The 26,428-nt window shown below is 34.1% G+C and overlaps 3 protein-coding genes and 1 long non-coding RNA gene across 5 annotated transcripts; 2 read left to right on the top strand and 2 right to left on the bottom strand.

Annotated features, from left to right (window-relative positions):
- The first annotated feature begins 1,248 nt into the window (after positions 1–1,248).
- Positions 1,249–8,949, top strand: LOC122608012 (oligouridylate-binding protein 1C-like). The gene is made up of 12 exons (XM_043781093.1): positions 1,249–1,499; positions 3,975–4,036; positions 4,313–4,415; positions 4,583–4,659; positions 4,733–4,794; positions 4,918–5,005; positions 5,128–5,203; positions 5,324–5,354; positions 5,495–5,614; positions 5,731–5,816; positions 7,747–7,923; positions 8,427–8,949. Exons 1-12 carry the CDS (start codon positions 1,398–1,400, stop codon positions 8,703–8,705), a joined length of 1,263 nt encoding a protein of 420 aa, XP_043637028.1. The 5' UTR covers positions 1,249–1,397; the 3' UTR covers positions 8,706–8,949.
- A 1,198-nt stretch (positions 8,950–10,147) lies between these two features.
- Positions 10,148–14,539, bottom strand: LOC122608658. Its single transcript, XR_006325281.1, has 2 exons — positions 14,048–14,539; positions 10,148–10,487 (listed from the first exon to the last, which is right to left on the bottom strand). It is a non-coding gene; the product is annotated as an uncharacterized LOC122608658 (long non-coding RNA).
- A 1,897-nt stretch (positions 14,540–16,436) lies between these two features.
- On the top strand, positions 16,437–23,628 carry LOC122606566 (oligouridylate-binding protein 1B-like). The gene is made up of 12 exons (XM_043779406.1): positions 16,437–16,717; positions 20,276–20,337; positions 20,631–20,733; positions 20,901–20,977; positions 21,053–21,114; positions 21,233–21,320; positions 21,433–21,508; positions 21,629–21,659; positions 21,798–21,917; positions 22,038–22,123; positions 22,417–22,593; positions 23,089–23,628. Exons 1-12 carry the CDS (start codon positions 16,604–16,606, stop codon positions 23,365–23,367), a joined length of 1,275 nt encoding a protein of 424 aa, XP_043635341.1. The 5' UTR covers positions 16,437–16,603; the 3' UTR covers positions 23,368–23,628.
- Positions 23,629–23,905: 277 nt separating this feature from the next.
- Positions 23,906–25,591, bottom strand: LOC122606567 (protein FLUORESCENT IN BLUE LIGHT, chloroplastic). Of its 2 annotated transcripts, XM_043779407.1 has the most exons (5): positions 25,451–25,591; positions 25,029–25,231; positions 24,738–24,894; positions 24,291–24,614; positions 23,906–24,203 (listed from the first exon to the last, which is right to left on the bottom strand). In XM_043779407.1, the coding sequence occupies exons 1-5, from the start codon at positions 25,542–25,544 to the stop codon at positions 24,001–24,003; spliced, it is 981 nt and encodes a 326-aa protein (XP_043635342.1). In that variant the 5' UTR covers positions 25,545–25,591; the 3' UTR covers positions 23,906–24,000. The 2 variants fall into 2 exon arrangements, with proteins under 2 accessions (XP_043635342.1, XP_043635344.1); XM_043779409.1 differs by lacking the exon at positions 25,451–25,591 and having other exon boundaries at positions 25,037–25,222.
- Between the last annotated feature and the right edge of the window lie 837 nt (positions 25,592–26,428).

Below are 26,428 nucleotides of genomic sequence, written 5' to 3' on the forward strand. Positions count from 1 at the left end.
CCATTGGTGTTTAACTGTTCTTCATGATGAGTCTTCACAATCTGATCTTTCCAACTTTGATTCTTTTCTGGGAAACAGATCATAATGTGAGGTCGAAATCCATATATAGTTCTAAGGCTTCAAAAACTCAAAGAACAGGGTAAGTTACCAAAAACTTGAAATAAAAATGATGATAAATCTTCTCCCACTTCTTCTTTTGGTTGATTCTTGCATTTGGGCAACATCATTGGGTTCAATTTCATAGAGAAATCAGTTGTAGAAAGTTGCATACCATGTGTTCGATAAAATGCTTCAATGAAAACCATTTTGTTTTCAATGCTGAATTCAAGCACTTTTAAAAGGATTTCCAGATATTAGATATATATTGTTGATTAGTGGCAAGGATTCAAATGATGTCGGCTTGTCAAAGGTATAATTCCCGACCTCATTTATATATAATTAGTATTATTATTCTTATTAATTGAATTGATGCCGAAGAAGCTTTTGGGATGTATACTGCCGACTTGTTATGAGGTTCTTTTGAAATTGAATATAAAAAACAAAAGAAGCTTTTGGGATGGGATGTATGTATGTATATCGGATAAAAGTATAAATGTTTGTATGTATTTTTTTTTCTGTTAGTTCATATCGGGCCACAAAAACAAAGAAAAGGAATGATATATAGCTATGGTGATTGGTTATTATCTGTCTATCTGTTTGTATGTATAATTGTATGTATATGTTTTTCACTTGGTAAGGTTTTTAGCTATAGATGGATGGTGGATTTTTCACATGAACTCAAATTTTACTTTTTCACATGAACTTAGTCATGGTGAAAGTGAAGGGTTGCATTTGAGTCTGTACAACAATGATTTGATAGATTGGAGGGCAATGGCAGGATGTTGAGAAAAGGAGGCATAAGGAAGATGGGTAAAAGAGAGAAGCAGCAAGTAGAAGCAGATGACTAAGAGAGAGAAGCAAAGGAAAAAGAAAGAAGTGATTGGAGACTCATTATGACGTGAAATGACCACAATGCCCTCACATGCAATGCACATGAGGGGTTTAACAACCAAGTTTAACATAAGTTAGTGCCAGGGGCTTTTAGCAATGAAAACGAAAAAGACAGGGACGGGTTGCAACGAAAAAAAAATACAGGGGGCAAAATGCGAATATGACAAACCACAAGGACCATTTGTGACATTTTCTCAAAATATTATTATAGTGTTTGACTTTTGATTTCTGTTCCATTTTCCTTCCACCTATATCTTTTTGCCTTTCGCTTCCACTCGCAATCGACAGAAACCCTAACTCAAATTGCAAAGCAGGAGACATATCTATATCTATATACTTATAATTATTTATATATATAAATATATCCACCATAATAATAATAAATTAAAAGTAATCAAATAGTTAGAATGCAACATCATCAAAGGGTGAAACAACAACAAGCGTTGATGCAACAGGCTCTCCTCCAACAGCATTCTCTTTATCATCCTGGCCTTTTACCTCCACCCCAGGTCAGGTTCCCTATAAAATTTTACATTTTTATCACTCTTTGATGTGTTTCTATGAATACCCATGTTTCATTTTTCTATCTAATGTCCAAATTTTTGAGCTTTTTAAAGTTAGGGCTAGTTACATGTTTTATTTATTTATTTTTAGGGGTACATATGATCTGTTATGTTTGTTGTACCACATTGACCACTTATAGAAGAGAGGTTGAGTAAGTGGAAACCTTGTACTAGTGGACGCATTTTGGGGCGGATGGACTCGGTTTAGGAACAACCTTCAGGTGGCACTAAAGCGGACAATTCCGATAGATGGGTTTGATCATATTATGACTACATAATTTAGAATTACAGAAGGACATGATAGTTTATAAACTGCAGAGGTTGCTTTCTGTTAATGATGAATTCACGGTTATAGAAGTAATGCTCATTATGTTGTTGAACATTCTAACGATGCAGTATGTAAATAGGCTTACTTATAGCTAATAGTGATTTAGTTTTTATGTGATTTGGCTGCATAAAACATACAATGGAGGGTATGGGTACTAAGGCCATCTCTGATGGGAAGGCTGGTGTGGCATGATGAGGTCCGATGCACCGACACTTGGGGCTCGGCCTCGGTTGAAGTGCCTTAAGTTGTGGTGGGAGAGAAGGCACATTCGTTTTCGTGTTCTTTATATATGTGTGTGTAGTGTGTTTTTGTGTCATTGTGTTGTGTACACACATACACATATAGTTTTCCAGCGAGAACACCCTTAAAATGAGAACACGGTGAGAACACTTAAAAACTTCATTTTGATGCATTAAAAGTCCATAAAAAAATCCTGTTTTAGTTTATTGGTAGATGGCATATTGAGGAAGTTGAAGCTATCATATCTCTATTTTAATTAATATTGATGTGATTTTAAAATTATGATTAATGATGACGTGACAGGGGCAAATTGGGTGTTTGTTGTGCCCTACGGGAGGTTAAATTGGTTAAGTGTGCTGGGTCAAAGTGTTGTTTGATGTGGCATATCAACGTTCCCCGTTTGAGATGATCTAATAACATAGGCTTGACTCGTTTAGTGGTTACCTGGTTCGAGCTGATTGCGTTTGAGTTTGAGCTTGAATATGTGGTTATTGTTCGAGCTTGAAGCCGTTTAGTTATATACCATAGTTGGTTGTTTGTGTGTTCAACCTCCATACATCTGTCTTAGAGTAGCTTGCATAAGCACTTTCATGATTCTAAATAAAATTATTATAGAACTGAAAATATCATAAATCACTTTAACCAGGCTCGTTTGATTTGTTATGCTTAAACAAACTTCCGAACAAGTGAAGCTGAATATTACCAATTAAGCTAAAGGTAAGGTTTGCCAGCATCAAGCTTGCCAGGATGGGTTGTGCTTGTGCCAGCTATAGAAGAGTGGGCCATAAGTTCCATCTGTAGTCTTAATTAAGAATTGGAATGATACTAATAGAACGGTAGCATGCTAATTACTTAAATCGTTGACACCCCTATATGAGAGAAATCTTTATATCTAATGTGAATTCATATCCATAGCCTGAGTGGGAAAAAAAGTAGTAAACCATTTCACATTTGCAAAGTAGGTTTCTGGGTTATAGGAAGACTGGATATGCATTGATGGCTATAGGATCTTCCAGTTAGCACAGGAAAATTTTTGTGAATTCTCATCTCAAGGAGTGTTGGCTGCTTTGGGTTCACTAGAGGTTTCCAGACATAAGCTTTGGTCTATGTAATTCGATAGCAGGTATATTGCTGATAGTGCATAGAGAAAAACACTTTACCAGTTAGTGATGGGAATACTATGGTTTCACTCGAGGCTTCTAAACATAAGCTATTCTTGGTGCAATTGAATAGTATTGTATGCTTGATTGTGCATTTGTGCATAGAGAAAGACTACTTGGATTATTGATGGGAACACATAAAAGTGACATTGGTCTAAGTAGTGGATATTCATCTCAGTTTTTTACTGGTTGTAGCTTAAGCAAACACTATGAGTCTCCCATCCCTTAATCCTTAATGTATCAATGGAAGTCTATAATAGTTCCATGTTTAAGAAATTTAGATTAAACTTAGATGTATTGGCTACACACTTTATTTGTTGGCCAGCTGTAACAGTACTTTAATTCTGCTGCTAGATGTCTGAGACATGAGGATTATTTTAATGTTAGTTATGTAAATCTCATGGATTCTATCTTGTTCTGGTATGTTTGTAATCAACATATTGTGGAAGGGCGCAGCCTAATGCCCTATTTTAGGCCCAATGATTGGATGCTTTTATTGATCTGGTTAAAGCCGGATATTTTTTTTTTGGTGAGTCTATGGTTTTGGTATATAAATTAGTTGTGGATACAATTAACCTCCTTAATTAGTGCTTGATTTTTCTTGTTAGTGGGTTTCAATATCCTTTTATGCTTTTAATTTGATGGTTGTTTTTCACCTTTTTATATATCTTTTGATTTTTTATGGTTTTCCAGATTGAACCTATATTAAGTGGAAATCTGCCTCCTGGGTTTGATCCAAATACATGCCGCAGCGTGTGAGTGGTTTACAAACAATTTCCAGTTAATTTTTTCTTATTGCTCGTTAACAGCGTTGAAGCCTTATGATACACTATTTACCCCTGAGTTTGCTTAAGAAGTCACATGTCCATGGTTTTTTCGTTTTTAGGCACTATATACATGAAACATGTAGCTGTCTGCTGTTCATTTTGTTATTGATGTATTGATACCTGGGAGTCTTTAGCTAAAAGTGTTTCTCTTTATAGACTATCTATATTTAAACTTATAGTTTCTTCATGATTGACAAAATGTAGGTATGTGGGCAATGTTCATACACAAGTGACCGAACCACTTCTTCAAGAGGTTTTTGCAAGTACTGGTCCTGTTGAAGGATGCAAACTCATAAGAAAGGATAAGGTAGCTCTAACTTTACTGCTAAGTGCTAAGTTGGCTATGTTCTGACTTTCAAGAAAACATACACATGATTCATGTAAAATGAGAATGGGAAATTTGATAAATATTGTTTATCTTTGTTTTTGATTATCTATGTTGTATAACACCTTCTGTTCTTTTTTCCAATGTAGTCATCTTATGGATTCATTCACTACTTCGATCGTAGATCAGCCGCACTTGCTATTTTGTCTCTAAATGGACGGCATTTGTAAGTGGTATCGTCAGAGTTGTGCTTTTTTTCTATCTTACCTCAAAAAATAAACTTTTGGTTTTATCATCAGGTTTGGACAACCTATCAAAGTTAATTGGGCATATGCCAATGGGCAGAGGGAGGATACCTCAGGTTGGTTTATGTGATGCTTATTTTTGCTCTAATTAATTTGCATTTGAAGGCTAGGCATTGAATGCTACTTATTATTGTTATTCATACTTAATATAGTCTGATATCATCCCTGTATTTTTATAGGTCACTTTAACATATTTGTTGGTGACCTTAGCCCTGAGGTTACAGATGCAATGCTCTTTACATGCTTCTCTGCCTATGCTAGTTGCTCGTGAGTGCACCTTCTCTCTCTCTCTCTCTCTCTCTCACACACACACACACACACATACAAATTTCTCGCTCTCAATCCTTCCTCTCATTTTGCTACTTTTTTCCCTGTTTCTTGATTTATAGGGATGCAAGGGTTATGTGGGATCAAAAAACGGGGCGCTCACGAGGTTTCGGCTTCGTTTCTTTCCGGGACCAACAGGTAAAAAAAATTTCATAAGCTTTTCTGGAATATATAATTTGACGTTGTGAGATATCACACACCTTCCATTTTGGCGACACAGTTTTATTGAAACTAAAATCTACCTTGATTTCTGTTTAGGATGCTCAAAGTGCTATAAACGATTTAACTGGTAAGACTCCTAAACTTGTGTTTCTTCTGTTATCTGTTTAGTTTTAACTCCAAATATCAGAATTTATTTTCAGCATTAATAATACCTAAATATGCAAGTGTTTGGTTCTCCTCATCATTTATTCGTGACTTATTTTTCAGGGAAGTGGCTTGGCAGCAGGCAGATACGCTGCAACTGGGCTACAAAAGGTGCTGGTACGAGTGATGAAAAGCAGGGTTCAGATTTTGAAAATGTAGTGGAGCTAACTAATGCATCTTCAGGTAGTTAATGCTAAGAAAATGGCATTAAGATATCGACAGCCCCCACTTATAATTTTAATAACTCTCTTGGATTATTATTTTTTTTATTTTTACCAATTTTTCTATTGCTTATGCAGAGGATAATAAAGAGGTAGCTAACAATGATGCGCCTGAGGATAACCCACAATATACGACCGTCTATGTTGGTAACCTTGCTCCAGAAGTAAGACGTCTTATCCCTCCTACTTTATTTCCACCAGTTCTGGGTGATTATGTTGCAGTGTGTTAAAAGTTGATTTACTTTGTGTGTGTCTTCTATTTACTTACCTTTTTTTTTTGCAACTGTTATACTCCTGCTTATATTGATAATGTATGAAGTAGAGATAAACTTATACACCACATATATATCAAATATATATAAACTTCATATATGTGTAGTCAAATTCGGTGGTATACCAGTGGTATTCCGGTTTTCGGTCCTCTTCTGGAATCTCGGTCCAAATTTTGGTCACGATATGTTCGGTGAAATTTACCGAAACTCCACCAAAATTGCGTTACGATTCCACATCGGCCAAGTATGGGATTGGTTGGTGGTTTATTAGTCTAGGTGTCCCCTTCTCTTTTGAGCTAGCTTTTGGGAGTGAGTTTTACACCTAGTTTATGGTTTGATGCGAGCCTATCATGTGATGGGTTCGTATTACTTGGTATCAAAGCCAGCCCTACCTTCGAAGTTCCAACACTCGGAGTGGTGACCTATGGAGTGGTGGCTTGGACCCGAAAAAGGAAGGGTGCCAATCGTGAGCAATGAGCTTGGAGTGGTGACTTGGACTCCAAAACAAGGGTGCCAACCGTGACCAACAAGGACGTTGGCTCTTCAGAAGGTGGGTATTGTTACGATCGACCAAGTATGGGATTGGTTGGTGGTTTGTAAGTCTGGATTTCCCCTTCTTTGAGATAGCTTTTGGGAGTGATTTCTATACTAGTTTGTGGTTTGATGCGAGCCTATCATGGGATGGGTTCGTATTAATTGGTATCAGAGCCAGCCCTAACTTTCAAGGTTCCAACACTCGGAGTGGTGGCTTGGACCCAAGGAAAAGGGTGTCAACCGTGACCAACATAGCCGTGACCAACGAGGACGTTGGCTCTTCAGAGGGTGGGGTATTTGATATGTTCCCACATCTACCAAGTGTGGGATTGGTTGATGGTTTATAAGTTAAGGTGTTCCATCCTCTTTGAGCTAGCTTTTGGGAGTGAGTTCTACACCTAGCTTATGGCATGCTACGAACCTATTATGGGTTGGGTTCGTATCAATATTTGGGTTTTCCAGGTTTTTTTAATTACATTGTTTTTGTCCCAACTTCAACACAACTTAACAAGCACTAATTTTTGCAAGTATCAACAATAATCTATCAAATGTTGACACTTTTAAGTTTTGCCTTTTGATATTTCGATGAAGTATTAATTATTGGGAAATGATAAATCCTTTTTAAAATTAGCCTAAAAATCCTCCTAAAATAAGAAAATGACATGTGATTTTCACTAAATCTCTTTTCCAATCTTATCCTTTGATTTTTCCACGTTTCATCATCTTGTGAATTGTGATTATGGAGGTTATTAGGTTATTCTTTTATGCGGTTATATTATTTCCCTTAGTTATTATTATTATATATGTATATGTAGATATTGCATGATATTAAAATCACCGAAATCCCACCGAAATTTCCAAAATTTCAAATTTCGGTTGTTGACGACCGAAGTTTGATTCTGGAACGAGTGAAATACATAGCTTCATATGCATACCAGTTGGATTGGGTATTGTTTTATATAAGCTTCATATAAGAACTCATTCCATTTCGTCTGCACAACTTAACATAATAATTGAAAGCTGATTCATCAATTGCTCTGATATCCCTTCCAGCCAACCAAATATACGTAAAGAGTCTAACTAATGGTAATTGTTTAAAATAAGTGCTTTGGTGGTACTTTGGTTTTTAGGATCACTTTGCTATATTTGAGCTCATAATCATGATATTACATGATAAAGGTTCCACTTGTTCATTGCTATCAGCGCGAATCATACTGTCAGTTGCAAGTGGTGTATTGCTGATCTTGCATGAGGATTGAAAGAGTCGTTTTTTTTTTTTAAATTTCAGGTTACCCAGCTTGAGCTTCATCGTCATTTTTATTCACTTGGTGCTGGTGTAATCGAGGAAGTTAGGCTGCAACGTGATAAAGGGTTTGGTTTTGTGAGGTACAATAATCATGCCGAAGCGGCTCTTGCCATTCAAATGGGCAACAACCAGTCAGTTCTTTATGGTAAACAAATTAAGGTGTGTATGTTTTCCTCGTGCTTTTTATTATTAGAGCATTTAATGAGCTTTTTAAATTGGTAATTGTAGCTAAAGCTGCTAGCAAGATCAATGGAGAGTCAAACATGATTTAAATTATATATGATGTGCTCCAATTCATTTAGTGGATTAATGGTCCATTAAGGTCGATTGACTAGTTTAATCAACTGATCCTTTAAGCGCTTGTTTATCCATTTTGATTGGTGAACAGTGAACTGATGCTATTGATGTGATCTGATTGAATAAACCATTAATAAATAATAAGAGAGAAGATTCCACGTTTCATATTGACTAAATGCGCAAGCCCAATTTAAATTCTAAGCCACATGATAAACACGCGCTTCCACGTCAGTTCTACCACACAACATCTGATGTACTTGACTTGGACTTGAATTTTTCAATTTTGTAAAGCAATACACATCAATCTATGCATTGCAGGATAGATCTGATTAGTGACACTATTTGTTGTTTTGAATATAATTCAGTGCTCATGGGGTAGTAAGCCCACCCCTCCCGGAACAAGCTCAAATCCATTACCTGAACCCGCACCTGCACCAATGTTGTCTGCTGCTGATTTGTTGGCATATGAACGCCAACTAGCAATGAGCAAGATGGCAGGGGTCCATGCTCTAATGCACCCTCAAGCCCAGCATCCTCTTAAACAAGCAACAATGGGAATGGGTGCTGCTGGAGCCAGCCAAGCCATATATGATGGTGGTTATCAAAGCATCGGTGCCGCCCAACAACTCATGTACTATCAGTGAGCACTAACCTTTCAATGTCCCTATGCAGATATCTTCTGAGTTCCTTTGATTTTTCTAGGAGGATTTTGCATTTGTTTTTCTTTTCTTTTCGTTTACATTTTAATTTTCCATCTTTGTATGCAATTGTTGTCCCACTTCTATAGCTTGTAATCTTGTATGGACTCTATCTATATCCAATCCATATAACCAAATCAACAATGGCCGTACATTTAATTTAGTCATATACTAGTACAAGTTATGTTGATAGTGTTGTGTGTACTTAAATATATATTTCAAATATACACTTCAAATATACAATACTCGAGCTATTTCCAACACACACGATAATGTTAATTCAATTCCCATGTGGCTTCTTCTCCTAGCTTCTTGATATATTTTGCCCAAAACAAGTACCACTAATCTCTAGATATACTTCATCTAACTAAATATGTATAAATAAGGCGTACGTTCATCAAAAAAAGTATTGTGTAATGTAAATGATCAATGGTTTTTTACCCGACAACTAAAAAATTTGTGATCATTTTTAAAGTTTTATTTTTATTTTTTTAAAACTTTGACCTTAGATATATTGATTTGTGTTATATAATATTTTGATAAAATATATATCATAAGAAAACACATTTAAGACTCAATTATTTAATACAACTTTCATAGTTTCATCTAATATTATAAAATACAAATCAAAATATTTAAGGTAAAAGTTTATAAAAGAAACTTTGAAAATTCAAAATAAGACACTTCTAATGGGACTAACGAAATATATGTTTAATTAGTGTAATTTAAAATCAAACTTCTCGTTAGCACATTTGGTCACTAAGACATCTCGTTGATAGTTAAAGTATCACTCATTTTTTTTTTCTTTCAATAGTCAAGTTACAATCAATAGTCCGACTTTGGATTAACGAAACAGCAGCCCATGTAATTATTGAATAGTCTTTTTTGTTCTTGATAATTAGAATATGGGTAATGATCAATCATCTTAATTGGTTAGCCTAAAAATCTGAAACGACAAGACTCGATATATAAAAGAAATGATTTTTTTTTTTTTTTTTGTACAGGCCGTAAAAAGTGGACGTAAATTTACGGCTGTAAAAAGTGGACGTAAATTTACGGCTGAGAGCCGTAAATTTACGGCTTAATTACAACTGACCGTAAAAACCTAGCCGTAAATTTATGGCTTAAATTACAACTAGCCGTAAAAATGAGCCGTAATTTGCTCCTGGATTTTTTTCTTCTCTGAAATAAAGTGACTAAAAAATACAAGGGCCGTAAATTTATGGTCCGGGCCGTAAATTTACGGTTCCATATAAATCAATGGGCCGTAAATTTATGGTCCGACCTACACTTTTCCATTTTAATCAAAAATCCATATATTCACATTCCATGCTTCAAATTCTTAAACCAAAACACCAAGAAGTGTAAAATCACATATTACAACATAATTGATACATTCGAAACTTTAACCATTGAAATTTACATTAAAACAACCAAACGGGTCACTCGCCCACATTTACCCAAAGTGACGAAATGACCAATTTGACTCCAAAATGATTTATACTTCAATCCACCATAATAGTCAAGACTTCAAGACTTAAAATACATCATACACAACATTTTCATTCAAAAGACAAATGTATCAAGAGCCAAGAGTTTGAGAGGGAATTAACTAGGTTTCTAACCAAAATGTCATTCTTCTACGGATGACCAAATACCTTCAAGTCACTAACACTTCAAGTCAACAACTTCAAATCAACAATACCTAGTTCCTTCTTCCGGAACCACCTATAAAATGGTAAACAACTAAAACGTAAGCGAATGCTTAGTGAATATGCTTGCATAAATTTATATAAACGAAGGAGGGCAATGCACAAAGATCTATTGCATATAGGTTATGACATCGTCGTGTCATACCTATAATACTCACCTTTGTGTCAAACGCTATGCATGGATCCATATAAGCAAATGATTATAATCACTAACAAATATAACAATAACAATGCTCCACATGAGCTATGGCCACCAATTAGGCCTGTAATCAAAGAAAGCCACCAATTAGGCTTAACGCCAAATCAATTACCACACATAGAATCCACCATCGTATGGTAATTGACCCGACGAATATACAAAGATATGCAAGTATACTCACCTCCTCTGCGACACAACAAACAAGTCAAAATAACCGCAAAAGCAACAAATTCAAGCTTTCAACCTATCAACATATCATAATGCGTGTATAAGACGATATTCACATTCCTAGTTAATTCAATATAGCCAAACTAAAGATTCACTAGCATTCCTAATCTTAACCACCCTATTATAGTATTGAGATGCTTACTAAAAACCCAATATTAATTCAAGAATTCATCATCATTCTCAACATTACTTTACTCGACTAACAAAATCACTATTATTATAAGTTTAGAGTTTCACTTCCATTATTCTCATTATGACAAATTTCAATAAGCAACCCAATAACTAACTCATACCATACAAGAATTTGGGGAAAGTTCATGCATGAACTCATTACTAGCAAAAACCCCCCAAATTAATCCAAAAATAAGAACCCTAATTCCTATTGAAATTAAAACCAAGTTGAAAGAATCATACCTTGAAGAAGATAGAATTAGGGTTAAGAAGTTAGGTCACCAATTCTTCCTCTTTCCTACCCAAAATTCGGCCACCACCACTATACCCACAAACCCTAACTTTCAATTTCTTGAAGATAAGATATTAATTTGATTCTTGATGATTGTTATTATTATTTGAAGCCTTGGATTAAGAAGATTGAACTTTGATTTCTATGGAATTGGAGGAAATGAGAAGTAAAGAAAACATAGTGGAATTATGAATAACCCAAACAAATGTGGCTGGTACTCTCCTGATGTGCCACGTCCATTTTTAAAAATTATGGGTATTTTACCCATTATCCGTTAAAGTTCCAACTAAATTAACCCCATATCCAAAAATAAAATACTAGGAACTTATTTTAATGTCAAAACTATAAAAAAGGTTAATTTATTACCTTAAAATTATTGGGGTGTTACAAAATCCTCCTAATTAATAGGATCGTGACATGTGAAAAATCAAGGGGTGAGATTAGTAAAGAGAATTAGTGACATGAGAATGTTCTAGACCTTACAAGTCTGAACACTGATTACGAGGAATTGACTTATTTGCCTTTGCACGCTTTTATCCGAACAATCCATTTGTCCTTTGTTAAAAGTTCTTACACGCGTGTAAAGGTGGTTGGTTAAAGTATCACAAGTCACATCTAATTGACTTTATACTTTAACCAATGCTTTTAAGGAATAAATATTAATATTCCTTAAATGCATGAAACCTTATTTGTACGGCAAAAAGAATTTAATACTAATTCTTTTTGCCTATAAATACCAAGTCATTTCCCTCGTCCAAATCACTTTTGCAATTTGGTGTGTTTGCCTAAATACTCTCGATCTTAACAGTTATATTTCACAACTTTAAGTATTTCGATCAAGGAGTTTATTTGGCAAATATAGATCACTTGTAGTTCATAAGGTTGTTAGATACTTACTTTGTAATATCTTGGTTCTGCAACAACCTTGTATTTTATTTAACATCAATAAATAAAATACACTTGAAAATTACATTTGTGTTCCACCATTTACATACTTGTTTAATTATTTATTGCTTAAGTCTTTATTGCTTTATTCATGTACTTGCATTTATATTATAAGCAATATTAGTCCTATCTAGTGCATACTTGGCCTTGTTATTCTACAATTGTGGGTTAAACCATCGAGTGAGGGACTTCACACATCAAGTATTATATAATACAATTAAAATACTTTGCAAGTCAAACTTGAACATTTAAATTTAAATGAGATAAAAAATAATAATAATTAATAAGTTTTATGGAACAAATATGTGAGTGATCACAAACCCATAAACAAAAACATATAAGTATAAATGTATCACTTTTATGAATTTCTATATAAGTAATATTTTTAAGAATGAGATTTTATAGAATTGACTATTAAGATGGTCATCAAAAATTCATAATTGTCAAATATTTTTACCAAATTTAGATCTTGTGGATCATACAGGGGTGCTTCTTTATATATATATATATATATATATATACAAGGATTTTTACCCCGCACGATGCGCGGCTATTGGATTATATTTTCAAAACTTTTAGTATTGAATCAATAAAATCTCTAATAAGCAATGTTTCGATAAAAAAAATCATATAAAATAACTGAAAATATTTAAAATTATATAAAATAACTGAAAATATTTAAAAATCAAATATTCAAAATTTTCTTAATAGTCAAATCCACTGCATATATGAGTGGACAAGCAAAATATTATAATACATACAAACAATTAGCAACAACAATTTTGTGAAATAAACTTGTTATATTGATTTAGTATAAAACACATATTGATATAGACGCTTCCATATGTTAGTAATTAACAAACTTATATATTAGAAAAAAGGTGCTAGCAATTATTTATTTAGAAACAAATTAAAAATTGATTATTTTATTCATAATATGTGATTTTATTTTATTGATATTGTAACAAAAAAAAGAATATAGTATATATTAAATGGGAAAAATTCATAGAAAAATTCATAAAGATGACACATAGGATTTATCTTATGTGGCAAAATCTAAAGATAGTTTTAAGTTGAGTTGGATGACTTTAAAAAGTTAGGATAACTATTGTTTTATTAGAGATATAGATATATACATACGTGAATCATTTTTTAAATATTACATGTATATATTTTTTTATATAGATAGAATTTAGTGTTTTATTTAATTTAACATAAATATAGTAAAATAAATATGAAGATGTCACATAAAATATATCCTATGTGGCAATATTATAAAATAGGTTTGAGTTTTTAGAGCCTCTAAAATCATTCGGATTCCTACTGTTTTAATATATATATATATATATATATATATATGTTTAGACAGTTAAGAACATGATGATATAACAAATACTTTAGTTAATGTTTGTAGTATTATATGCTCTGATAACCTTTAATATATATATAGACGGTTAAGAACACGATGATATAGCAAATACTTTAGCTATCCACCACAACAGAATTCAAGTTCCAATAAAGACAAATAAGAAATTAGTTCAGGTTAATTAGTATTCTTCATAAACACACCAAATAACCTCTGATGATGCTGCCTGATATTTCTAATGTTGTTATTATTTGCTTGTCAATAATCATTCTTGATGATCAAAGTAAACAAAAAACTGTGAGAAAAAACCCTAGATAATAACCTAAGAAAATCAATAAAAAAACAGAGATGAATAAGATGTAATAAGATAATTACCTGAAAATCAATGGTTGTGGAAGAATGGTTGAGGAAGAGAGACATGCTTTCTTTGGCGCCAAAAGAGAACCGGCAGATGACTATCTTGGAGGGAATGAGAAGCCCAATATTATAAAAGGGATAATCATATAGAGGGTATATTAGTACTTTAATCAGGCGCTTGTTTGTGTTCCTTTGCAATCCACCCAAAATTTGGGCGGAAGATGTGATAAGCAAAATTCATAAGAACTGCCCATCCCAATCTTTCTCAATCACTTATCTTCTTTTACTAAAAAAAACTCAAGAACTCACTTTCTATAATTTTCTTTTGACTTACTTTCTTTTCTTTCTGTTTTTCAACTCAAGAACACAGTGTAATAGTGTAACATGAGAGTGGTCATGGATTGGATTCCTATTATGATGCCATTGAAGGTACAAAATTGTTACTTTGAGACGACAGTTTGTGGGCTATGTGAAACTTTTGATGAATATATGGAGTATTTGTTTTGCTCTTGTAAGAAATCTATGACCATTTGTCATCGTATTAATACATGTTGTAACGACCTCTCTGTTTTTTTTATTCATTATCTTTTTGATATCTATAATTACGTTGGACTTTAAAGAATGAAAGAAATACGTTGAAATATATTGTTTTAGTGACGTGCATATGTTTATGGAAAGGGAAGTGATATTCGTACCAATATTTTTGATTGATGTACCACAACGTACAAGTTTTATAGCAGACTGTACAAATTAGTAATGCATGATTTTGGTAAATGTATTGAAAGAAGTGGTACTAATATCACTCCCCTTATGGAAAGCATGAGAAGTTTGCTAATGTTTCTATTATGAAATGATATTGTTTTTTTTTTCATGATCTCTTTTACCCAATCTTATTGTTAAAGAGCTGTGTTTCGGAAAGTTTTCCTTTTCAAATGTTATCATTTTTTAATTGATTTTTAGATATACTAGACTGGTGCCCGCACGTTACAGCGGCTAAACGATATGTCAATATTGGTAAACAGGGTATGTGTATTGAAAGGGTATTTGTATAGGGGTAATATGGAAATATTAGAGAAAATGCTTAATTACTTAAACCAGTTTCCATTATAAAGGAATATAGATATAGATAGAAGAATAAATATAGAAATAGATATAGATTATAGGTGAGTTAAGGATAATATTTAAAAATTTGTTTAATTACTTAAAAATGAGGGTTCAATTTGCTTTATATAGAAGGGTACATGCACAATGCAACGACGGTTGGTGGTGACGATGATGAGTGACATTAGTAACGGTGGTGGTGGTGGTGGTAGCGGTGATTATTAATGTAAAAAAAGATAGTGTAGTTAACAGTTATTTATGGGTTGAAAGATGATGTTGTAAATAAGTATATATTAGATGAAAATATTTAAATAAATGAATAAGAAAGTGAGTTATTTTCAATAGATAGATGGGTATTATAGGTAGATATGGTGTGTGAGTTGAAAATATGTTAAATTTAAAGGTATTTTGGATTTTTTAAAGATAGAAAGTTTAAAATGGAAAGGAGTAGTTTGTTTTATAAATGAGTAATATATTAAAGATGTTTAAGGCTAGGGGTATTTTGGGTATAAAAAAGTGTTAAAATTTCTAAAATAGAATAGGCAATATGCTTTATAAAGGACGAGCATAATACCCGCGTGTTGCGGCAGAATTTTGTTTTAGAAGTGACAGTTTGTTATAAGTGTAGATATGGTAATATAGTGTTGTTGTGTGTGGAGGGACATTTTGAGAACCATAAATATGCTGAAAAGAGGCTATTTGGGGGAAAAATATGCTTAATTTCTTAAAACATACCATAAATAAAAACTCAAAATGCTTTATAAAGGAGTAAAGATTATAGATATAGATGGATTAATTGATTTATTATTTAGGGGACATGTTAGGTAAAACATACAATAGATATCTTAGGTAAAGCAGGGAGATTATGTAAAATTCAAGGGGGGGTATTGTAAAATTCAGAGGGGGGTATGTATGTTTATCAAATTCAAATGTTTAATCTGTAACTTTTTTTTAATGTGACAGTCTCTAAGTTTAGGTAAAATATGCAGTACGAATCATTTTTTCTACTATTTATATCAAGCTAAAAGTATATCTTTAAAAAGAAAGAGTTACTTGAGCTTTAGCTCAATGGTTGTATGACCATCCCCTCGAGGTCTTGAATTCAAGCCTTGAGAGGACATAAGAATCAAGTCCTTTATGAGGGTCTCTAGCACGGACCGGTTTAAACAACGTATGCTAAACCTCTGACACAAAGTTTCCAACAAAATTACCTTTAAAAAAAAGTTGTATTTTTAAAAAATAGAGTGTTTGACTTTTGACTTTTCATTTCTGTTCCATTTTCCTTCCATCTATATCCTTTTTATTTTTTCCCTTTCGCTTCCACTCGCAATCGACAGAAACCCTAACTCAAATTGCAAAGCAGGAGACATATCTATATCTATATCTATATAATTATAATTATTAATATATATAAATATATCCACCATATATAATAATAAAATTAAAAATAATCAAATAGTTAAGAAATAAAGAATGCAACATCATCAAAGGGTGAAACAACAACAACAACAACAACAAGCATTGATGCAACAGGCTCTCCTCCAACAACAATCTCTTTATCATCCTGGCCTTTTACCTCCACCCCAGGTCAGGTTCCCTATAAAAGTTTACATTTTTATCACTCTTTGATGTGTTTCTATGAATACCCATGTTTCATTTTTCTATCTAATGTCCAAATTTTTGAGCTTTTTAAACTTAGGGCTAGTTACATGGTTGCTCTGTTATGTTTGTTGTACCACATTGACCACTTATAGAAGAGAGGTTGAGTAAGTGGAAACCTTAAACTAGTGGACGCATTTTGGGCCGGATGGGCTCGGTTTAGCAATAAACTGTGAGGTGGCACTAAGGTGGACAATTTCGCTAGATGCGTTCGTTCATATTATGACTACATAATTAAGAATTACAGGCTAGGATGTGATAGTTTGTAAACTGCAGAGGTTGGTTTCTGTTAATGACGGATTGAGGGTTATAGAAGTAACTAGATTTTAGACCCGTGTCCAACACTGCACACGGGGTTTACGATATTATCAATATTAGATCTTTATACATTTAAGTCATAAAAGCTTATAATTTTGAAGATATACGGTTCAAAGTGTTATACTTTGCAAGTTGTAGTACAGTAATCATAGGTTCGTCACTTGTATTATTAGGTGAGACATATTGATGAAATTGTTTGTCGTAGTCATTCCACAAGGCACATGCTATAATAATTTCTTCATTATAGAATTTTTGAAACCAATTGTACTCGTAATGTGATATTATTATGAAAAATATTTAAGAATTAAAATATAAACATACTTGTGATCTTGTACTTGACATTTAAGTATACGTATTTGATCATGATGCGAGCCCTTAACATGAATAAGTTTATTCTCAATCACCTATCTTATAATATTTATTGATGGCTAAAAACAAATAAAAATTAAGTATTCATGGCTAAAAAGTGTAAATTATTAATGGAAACAATACATAAGTGAGAGTCAATTTGATGAAATTGAACGATTTGATTGCTTAATAGGTTTATTAGGTTTTGAAATAATTTTTTGTATACAATATTTCACATGTTGAGATTGTTTTAAGAGATTCTCTGAAGTCGATGGCTAAAAACTAATATAAAATAAGTATTCAAGGCTAAAAAGTGTAAATTATTGATGGAAAACAAAAAAAATGTAAATTAATGAGACTTCTTCTACAAATTAATAATAAATACTAATATAATAATATATTTGGATAATGATTATTAAGATTTTTAATTTGTAGTTAATCTAAATGATGACATAAGCGAGAATCAATTTAATGATTTGATTGGTTAATAAGTAATTAGTTCAACTGTCTTATAGTATATATTAAGATTAAGATGCTCGTTATGTTGTTGAACATTGTAAGGATGCAGTACGTAAATAGACTATATATAGCTAATAGTGATTTAGATTTTAGTGATTTGGCTGTATACAAGATACCATGGAGGGTATGGTACCAAGACCATCTCTGATGGGAAAGGCTGGTGTGACATGATGAGGTCCGATACGCCGACACTTGGGGCTCGGCGTGCTGGCCAGCTCCCGGTTGAAGTGCCTTGAGTTGCGGTAGGAAAGAAGGCACATTTGTTATGTGTTCTCTATATATGTGTGTTTTTGTGTGTCAGTGTGTTATGTACAAACACACACATATCTATATCTATATATTATGTGTATATATGGCATGTTCAGGAAGAAGAAGCTATCAGTGTGTTTTGCATTTAGTTAAAGTTAATTATTATTTTTCATTTTAAAGCCTAGAGTATCATAGTTTTTACAAATTGGTTTTGATAAGTTTTATGAACAAAAGAAATTGGTTTTGATAAGTTTTATGAACAAAAGAAATTGGTTTTGATAAGTTTTATGAACAAAAGAAATTGGTTTTGTAACTTCCAAAAATTATTGTGTTTCTCTTTGTAAATGTATCTGTATTTCAATTAATATTGATGTGATTTAAAAATTATGATTAATGATGACGTGACAGTGGCAAATTGGGTTTTTGTTGTGCCCTACGGTAGGTTAAATTGGTTAAAATGTGCTGGGCCAAAGTGTTGTTGATGTGGGATTTCAATGTGCCCCGTTGGAGATTATCTAATAACATAGGCTTGACTTGTTTAGTAGTTACCTGGTTTGAGCTGATTGTGTTTGAGTTTGAGCTTGAATATGTAGTTATTGTTTGAGCTTGAAGCCGTTTGGTTATGATACGAACCCATCCCATAATAGGCTTGTATCATGCTACAAGCTAGGTGTAGAACTCACTCCCAAAAGCTAGCTCAAAGGAGGAGGGGACACCTAGGCTTATAAACCACCAACCAATCCCATACTTGGCCGGTGTGGGATCATACCAGGTTATAGTTCATAGTTGGTTGTTTATGTGCTCAACCTCCATACATCTGTCTTAGAGTAGCTTGCATAAGCACTTTCATGATTCTAAATAAAATTATCATAGAACTGAAAATATCATTAAACACACTTTAACTAGGCTCGTTTGACTTATTATGCTCAAAAAAACTTCCGAACAAGTGAAGCTGAATATTAATGAAACTAATTGAACGGTAGCTTGCTAATTGCTCAAATTGTTGGCACCCCTATCTGAGGAAAATCTTTATATCTAATATGAATTCAGATCCATATCCTGAGTTGAAACAGGACAAGATGGTGACCATGGCATGGATCTTTGGTGTTGTTATTGGAGTGTTAAGCAAACCATTTTCACATTTGCAAAGTACGTTTCTGGGTTATAGGAAGACTGGATATGCATTGATGGCCATAGGATCTTTCAATTAGTATAGGGAGAATTTTGCAAATTCTCATTTGAAGGAGTGTTGGATGCTTTGGGTTCACTAGAGGCTTCCAAACATAAGTGTTGGTCTATCTAACGATAGCAGGTATATTGCTGATAGTGCATAGAGAAAGACATGTTACCAGTTAGTGATGAGAATACTATGGCATCACTCGAGGCTTCTAAACATAAGCTATGCTTGGTGCAGTTGAATTGTAATGTATACTTGATTGTGTATTGAGAAAGACCTTTTGGATTATTGACGGGAACACATAAAAGTGGCATTGGCCTAAGTAGCCGATATTCATCTCGGTCCTTTACCGATTGTAGCTTAAGCAAACACTACGAGTCTCTCTTCTCTTAATTCTTAATGTATCAACGGAAGTTTTCAACAGTTTCCATGTTTGAGAATTTTAGAGCTTAGATGTATTGGCTACACACTTTATTTGTTGGCCAGGTGTAACTGTACTTTACTTCTGCTGCTAGATGTCTGAGACATGAGGATCATTTTAATGCTAGTTATGTAAATCTCATGGATTCTATCTTGCTCTGGTATGTTTGTAATCAACATATTGTGGAAGGGTGCAGCCTAATGCCCTATCTCAGTCCCAATGATTGGATCTTTTATTGATCTGGACAAATTGTTATAGCCGGATAATTATTATGTGTCTATGGTTTTGGTATATAAACTAGCTGTGGATACAATTTACCTTCTTACCTATCCCTAATCTGTGCTTGATTTTTCTTGTTAGTGGGTTTCAAAATCCTTTTATGCCCTTAATTTAATGCTTGTTTTTCTTTTTCACATTTTATTTATCTTTTACTTTTTATTTTATGTTTTGGCAGATTGAACCTATATTAAGTGGAAATCTGCCTCCTGGGTTTGATCCAAATACATGCCGCAGCGTGTGAGTGGCTTACAAGCGATTTCCAGTTTATTTTTATTTTGTATTCCTATTGCTCGTTTAACAGCGTTAAAGCTTTATGATACACTATTTACCCCTCAGTTCGCTTAAGAAGTCACATGTCCGTGGTCTCTCGTTTTTAGGCACTATATACATGAAGCATGTAGTTGTCTGCTACTCTGCTGTTCATTTTGTTGTTGATGTATCGATACCTGGGAGTCTTTAGCTAAAAGTGTTCCTCTTTATTGTCTATCTATTTTCAATCTTATAGTTTCTTCATTATTGACAAAATGCAGGTATGTGGGCAATGTTCATACACAAGTGACCGAACCACTTCTTCAAGAGGTTTTTGCAAGTACTGGTCCTGTTGAAGGATGCAAACTCATAAGAAAGGATAAGGTAGCTCTAACTTTACTGCTAAGTGCTAAGCTGGCTATGTTCCGACTTTCAAGAAAACATACACATGATTCATGTAAAATGAGAATGGGAAATTTGATAAATATTGTTTATCTTTGTTTTTGATTATCTATGTTGTATAACACCTTCTGTTCTTTTTTCCAATGTAGTCATCTTATGGATTCATTCACTACTTCGATCGTAGATCAGCCGCACTTGCTATTTTGTCACTAAATGGAAGGCATTTGTAAGTGGTATCATCAGAGTTGTGTGCTTTTTTTCTATCTTACCTCAAAAAATAAACTCTTGATTTTATCATCAGGTTTGGACAACCTATCAAAGTTAATTGGGCATATGCCAGTGGGCAGAGGGAGGATACCTCAGGTTATGTGATGCTTATTTTTGCTCTAATTAATTTGCATTTGAAGGCTAGGCATTGAATGCTACTTATTATTGTTATTCATATTTAATATAGTCTGATATCATCCCTGTATTTTTATAGGTCACTTTAACATATTTGTTGGTGACCTTAGCCCTGAGGTTACAGATGCAATGCTCTTTACATGCTTCTCTGCCTATGCTAGTTGCTCGTGGGTGCTCTCTCTCTCTCTCTATCTCTCTCTCAAACACACACACACACAAATTTCTCGCTCTCCATCCTTCCTCTCATTTTGCTACTTTTTCCCCCTGTTTTTTGATTAGGGATGCGAGGGTTATGTGGGATCAAAAAACGGGGCGCTCACGTGGTTTCGGTTTCGTTTCTTTCCGAGACCAACAGGTAAAAAAAAATTCGTAAGCTTTTCCAGAATTTTTAATTTGACGTTGTGAGATATCACACACCTTCCATTTTGGCGACACAGTTTTATTAAAACTAAAATCTACCTTGATTTCTGTTTAGGATGCTCAAAGTGCTATAAATGATTTAACTGGTAAGACTCCTAAACTTGTGTTTCTTCTGTTATCTGTTTAGTTTTAACTCCAAATATCAGAATGTATTTTCAACATTAATAATACCTAAATGCAAGTGTTTGGTTCTCATCATCTTTTATTCGTGACTCATTTTTCAGGGAAGTGGCTTGGCAGCAGGCAGATACGCTGCAACTGGGCCACAAAAGGTGCTGGTACGAGTGATGAAACACAGGGTTCAGATTCTAAAAACGTAGTGGAGCTAACTAATGCATCTTCAGGTAGTTAATGCTAAGAAAATGGCATTAAGATATCGACAGCCCCCACTTAAAATTTGAATAACTCTCTTAAATTATCTTATAAGTTTTATATTTTTTACAATTTTTCTATTGCTTATGCAGAGGATAGTAAAGAGGTAGCTAACAATGATGCACCTGAGAATAACCCACAGTATACGACCGTCTTTGTTGGTAACCTCGCTCCAGAAGTAAGAAGTCTTATCCATCCTACTCTATTTCCACCAGTTCTGGATGATTATGTTGCATATATATTAAATCTGTATTTTCTATATTTGATGATGTACGAAGTAGAGATAAAGTGTAACTAATGGTGGTTTTTTGGATCACTTTGCTATATTTGAGCTCATAATCCTAATATTACATGATAAAGGTTCCACTTGTTTTTCATTGCTATCAGCGTGAAACATACTGTAAGTTGCAAGTGGTGTATAGCTGATCTTGCCTGAGGATTAAAAGAGTCGTTTTTTTTTTAAAATTTCAGGTTACCCAGCTTGAGCTTCATCGTCACTTTTATTCGTTTGGTGCCGGTGTAATCGAGGAAGTCAGGTTGCAACGTGATAAAGGGTTTGGTTTTGTGAGGTACAATAATCATGCCGAAGCGGCTCTTGCCATTCAAATGGGCAACAACCAGTCAGTTCTTTATGGTAAACAAATTAAGGTGTGTATGTTTTCCTTGTGCTTTTTATTATCAGAGTATTTAATGAGCTTTTTAAATTGGTAATTGTAGCCAAGCTGCTAGCAAGATCAATGGAGAGTCAAACATGATTTAAATTATATATGATGTGCTCCAATTCATTTAGTGGATCAATGGTCCATTAAGGTCGATTGACTAGTTTAAACAACTGATCCATTAAGCGCTTGTTTATCAATTTTGATTGGTGAACTGATGCGATTGATGTGATCTGATTGAATAAATCATTAATAAATATTAAGAGAGAAGATTTCAAGTTTCATTTTGACTAAATGCACAAGCCCAATCTAAATTCTAAGCCACGTGATAAACACGCGCTTCCACGTCAGTTCTACCACACAACATCTGATGTACTTGACTTGGACTTGATTTTTTCAATTTTGTAAAGCAATACACATCAATCTATGCGTTGCAAGATAGATCTGATTAATGACACTATTTGTTGTTTTGAATACAATTCAGTGCTCATGGGGTAGTAAGCCCACTCCTCCCGGAACAAGCTCAAATCCATTACCTGAACCCGCACCTGCACCAATGTTGTCCGCTGCTGATTTGTTGGCATATGAACGCCAACTAGCAATGAGTAAGATGGCAGGGGTCCATGCTCTAATGCACCCTCAATCCCAGCATCCTCTTAAACAAGCAACAATGGGAATGGGTGCTGCTGGAGCCAGCCAAGCCATATATGATGGTGGTTATCAGAGCATCGGTGCCGCCCAACAACTCATGTACTATCAGTGAGCGCTAACCTTTGAAATGTGCCTATGCAGATTTCTTTGTGAGTTCTTTTGATTTTTCTAGGAGGCTTTTGCATTGTTTTTCTTTTGTTTTACATTTTTATTTTTCCATCTTAGTGTGCAATTGTTGTCCCACATTTATAGCTTGCTAGGATGTTGACACATAAATTGTAATGCTTTATGCCACCAGTCTAACCAGTTATAGTTGTACTTATTATTGGATGAGTGGTATGTGAAAGATAATGGTTATATATTTGCATGAAAAGGGAATGAAGTTTGACCACATTTCTGTTTAGGATACCAAATGGCTTTGATCTTTTAAGTGAGTTTCACAGAAGGATCAAAGTTTCAAAAAGCTTCATTTACAGTCTGGTGAGTTTGTGATGCTATGTTTTTAATGTTGACTATGTTGACTTTTTCCATATACCCCTAAAACGGAAACTTCAACGAATCTGATCCTTTTTTGTTCGTCAAAAGCCTTAGTCCCCTTGGTAGACATATGGTCAAACTTCGTAATCTTTTGTACAATGTACCCTTTATGATTAGACTGCATGTTATGTTTCACAGATAACATGACATGGCGAAAGCTGTTTACAGGGGAGTAATGTCTAGTACAAAATTGAACTAAAGAAACTAATCAGTCTGCTTGTAATCTAGAGATGTACTGATCATAGAAAGTGGCTGCTCGCTCTAGATCACCAAGTTCTGTGTAACAGTCGGCTATGGCTCCAAATGCTTCTGTGTTTCCTGAATCCTCCCCTTCTTTCTCTGAAATTGATAAAACCATGGAATGATGCTTAATGGCTTCCCTAAATTTACCCTGCCTCTGCAGCGATGCTCCTGAAATGACACAACACGATGTTCTGTGTAAAAACAATTCTACCGGAACTTGTGTAAAAGGCAATGTAAGAATGATATATGGCAAACCTAATCCTCTTGCAGCCTTCTTTTCCTCTATGGGATCTTTGATGGTTTGAGCAAGTTCCAGAGCAGTTTTGAACTCAAGATATGCCTTATCTGGATCTTGATTTCTTAAGAAGTTCTTTCCGTTTTTCAAACGTGATATCAAATCCTGTTTTCTTGGATCAACAATCACTTGATTCTCAGCTATCTTAGTGGTTCCAACAGGAGCATAACTTAAACTGGGTGCGTATGATTCGATCTTTGCTTGCCTCTTCAAGGCTGCATTAATCTGTCTCAATTGTTCATTCAGACGTTGTAGTTCTCCTTTTCTTTGCCGAGCAAGTAGTCCTGCCAGTAAATCAATCCAAAGAGCGTTACGATACACGTGGACACAATAGCTTAAAAATAACCAATCAAGTATTTTGAAGCCGAAGGTAGAATGAATGTATAATATTTAAGTGCCTTAATTACCTCCAACAGTAGCCCCAATTAAAGCAACAATCAGCAGCAAAGGCATGTTCATGCTGAATAGAGACTGGTCTGCTTCGCAGCTCTCTGCCATGGCTTCGAAAGGTGTTGCCATCACTAATAAATTAGTGACAACAAGCTCCACTGGAATCCCAAATTTCTGCGCACACATAATATAGAAGTTTGAACTTTATGCATACCTGAAGCACCCCAAAAGACCATGATGACATGCATATATATATAATCATAAGAACTTTACTATCGATCAGTTAGCATATATGGTGTATGACTCACCATCATACCTGACGTACGTGAAGTGAATGATTCATTTACAACTAGTCTAAGAGCAGTTTGAGCCACCACCTCCACCCCAAAAGAATCTGGTTTGTTATGTCCGGAATGGATGCCATTATTAGAAGTCCCAAATGTTATACCCCTATTATCTCTATGTGATGCAAAATCTCGGGTGTTCACCATAAGAGGAGTAGCTAGTTTCCCTATATATTTCAAAGAAGCAAAAAGTAAAATATATGTTCAACAAAATTTCGTTTGGCCTGCAAATTTAGTAAAACTTATATGTAGTTAAATTAATCGAGTTCTACCACGAAACAACTAATTAATAATAGCTTGCCCCGTGATAAATAATAGTAATATAGGCCTTTAGCCTAGTGGTATCAATCCTAACAACTCTACAGAGTAACTGGAAGGTAGCTGACCGGAGAAATGGGCATGCTCAGTTCTCCTAACAAGGGCTGTAGCCGTTGAGTTTGGTCCACGAAGAACGCAGGAGGAGCAACGAACAGCGAGCATCGTTAGTAGTTAGATGTTCCACACATAAAAGACTACTAGAGTATATATGTGGGTCAAATCTTTCATATTGGTACTATTTGTGACTTGTGAGCAGTGCAGCATTATCTCGAGTGGTACCTTTTGGGCCACAAATGTGTCAGGAACAAAGATATTAGGGAAGTGATATTGCTGAACAAGTTTTAGCCTTCTACAAAAAATTTTACATAATACAGTTGTACACTGCGTAATAAATTGTATACCTTTGTTGTAGATAGCTAATATTTGTTGTATAAATATCACTTCCCAAGATATTATGGTACCCATCCATCAACGTTAATATTAGAAACCAACTTATGCTTCTTTTTCTTTCAGAAAATGGAAAAAAATAATAATTGAGCAAGATATTTGAGATATAAAAATGCAAAATATGAGTAGTAATTTTGTCATTATATATATAATAAATAATATAAATTATTTTTGAAAAACTTATCTACCACACCGGGCCCAAAGTCCTCAATAAAACACATATGGTTTTAAATCAAGGATGGACTTCAAAGGTCCAAGGGTGTTCGTGAACAACTTGAATATTGTGTAATTAATGTATAATTTACTTGAGATCAAAAACATTAGATTAAACTTGAATACAGGTTGGCGAGTGTGGACTCCATTATGCATGTTATAGACTACTTTCATTTTTGTTAATAAAAAAATGATAAATTTCCTTAAAGATTAGGCTTAAAATTCTCTTAAAACTATAAGAAAGTGACATGTGGTATCCATTAATTCTCTTTCCTAATCTTGTCCCCTGAATCTTTCACATGTCAGGTGGATTTTTAAGCTAGTAGTTTAGGATGATTAATCATCTAATATATGCGAGTATTCATGGGGGCGACCGTGAAAGATTT

The sequence above is a fragment of the Erigeron canadensis genome, chromosome 7, assembly GCF_010389155.1.
Source record: "Erigeron canadensis isolate Cc75 chromosome 7, C_canadensis_v1, whole genome shotgun sequence".
NCBI lineage: Eukaryota > Viridiplantae > Streptophyta > Magnoliopsida > Asterales > Asteraceae > Erigeron > Erigeron canadensis.

What these genes read in the sequence shown, in the direction of transcription:
- LOC122606567 (XM_043779407.1), bottom strand. Translation starts at nt 25,544, where the DNA reads ATGCTCGCTGTTCGTTGCTCCTCCTGCGTTCTTCGTGGACCAAACTCA. An exon ending in TGAGCATGCCCATTTCTCCG is followed by an intron (nt 25,232 to 25,450) that starts GTCAGCTACCTT and finishes TGAAATATATAG; the next exon opens with GGAAACTAGCTACTCCTCTT. An exon ending in GAAGGCTGCAAGAGGATTAG is followed by an intron (nt 24,204 to 24,290) that starts GTTTGCCATATA and finishes GTGTCATTTCAG; the next exon opens with GAGCATCGCTGCAGAGGCAG.
- LOC122608012 (XM_043781093.1), top strand. Translation starts at nt 1,398, where the DNA reads ATGCAACATCATCAAAGGGTGAAACAACAACAAGCGTTGATGCAACAG. An exon ending in TTTCTTTCCGGGACCAACAG is followed by an intron (nt 5,204 to 5,323) that starts GTAAAAAAAATT and finishes ATTTCTGTTTAG; the next exon opens with GATGCTCAAAGTGCTATAAA. An exon ending in TTGGTAACCTTGCTCCAGAA is followed by an intron (nt 5,817 to 7,746) that starts GTAAGACGTCTT and finishes TTTAAATTTCAG; the next exon opens with GTTACCCAGCTTGAGCTTCA.
- LOC122606566 (XM_043779406.1), top strand. Translation starts at nt 16,604, where the DNA reads ATGCAACATCATCAAAGGGTGAAACAACAACAACAACAACAACAAGCA. An exon ending in GCAGAGGGAGGATACCTCAG is followed by an intron (nt 21,115 to 21,232) that starts GTTATGTGATGC and finishes GTATTTTTATAG; the next exon opens with GTCACTTTAACATATTTGTT. An exon ending in TCTGCCTATGCTAGTTGCTC is followed by an intron (nt 21,321 to 21,432) that starts GTGGGTGCTCTC and finishes TTTTTTGATTAG; the next exon opens with GGATGCGAGGGTTATGTGGG.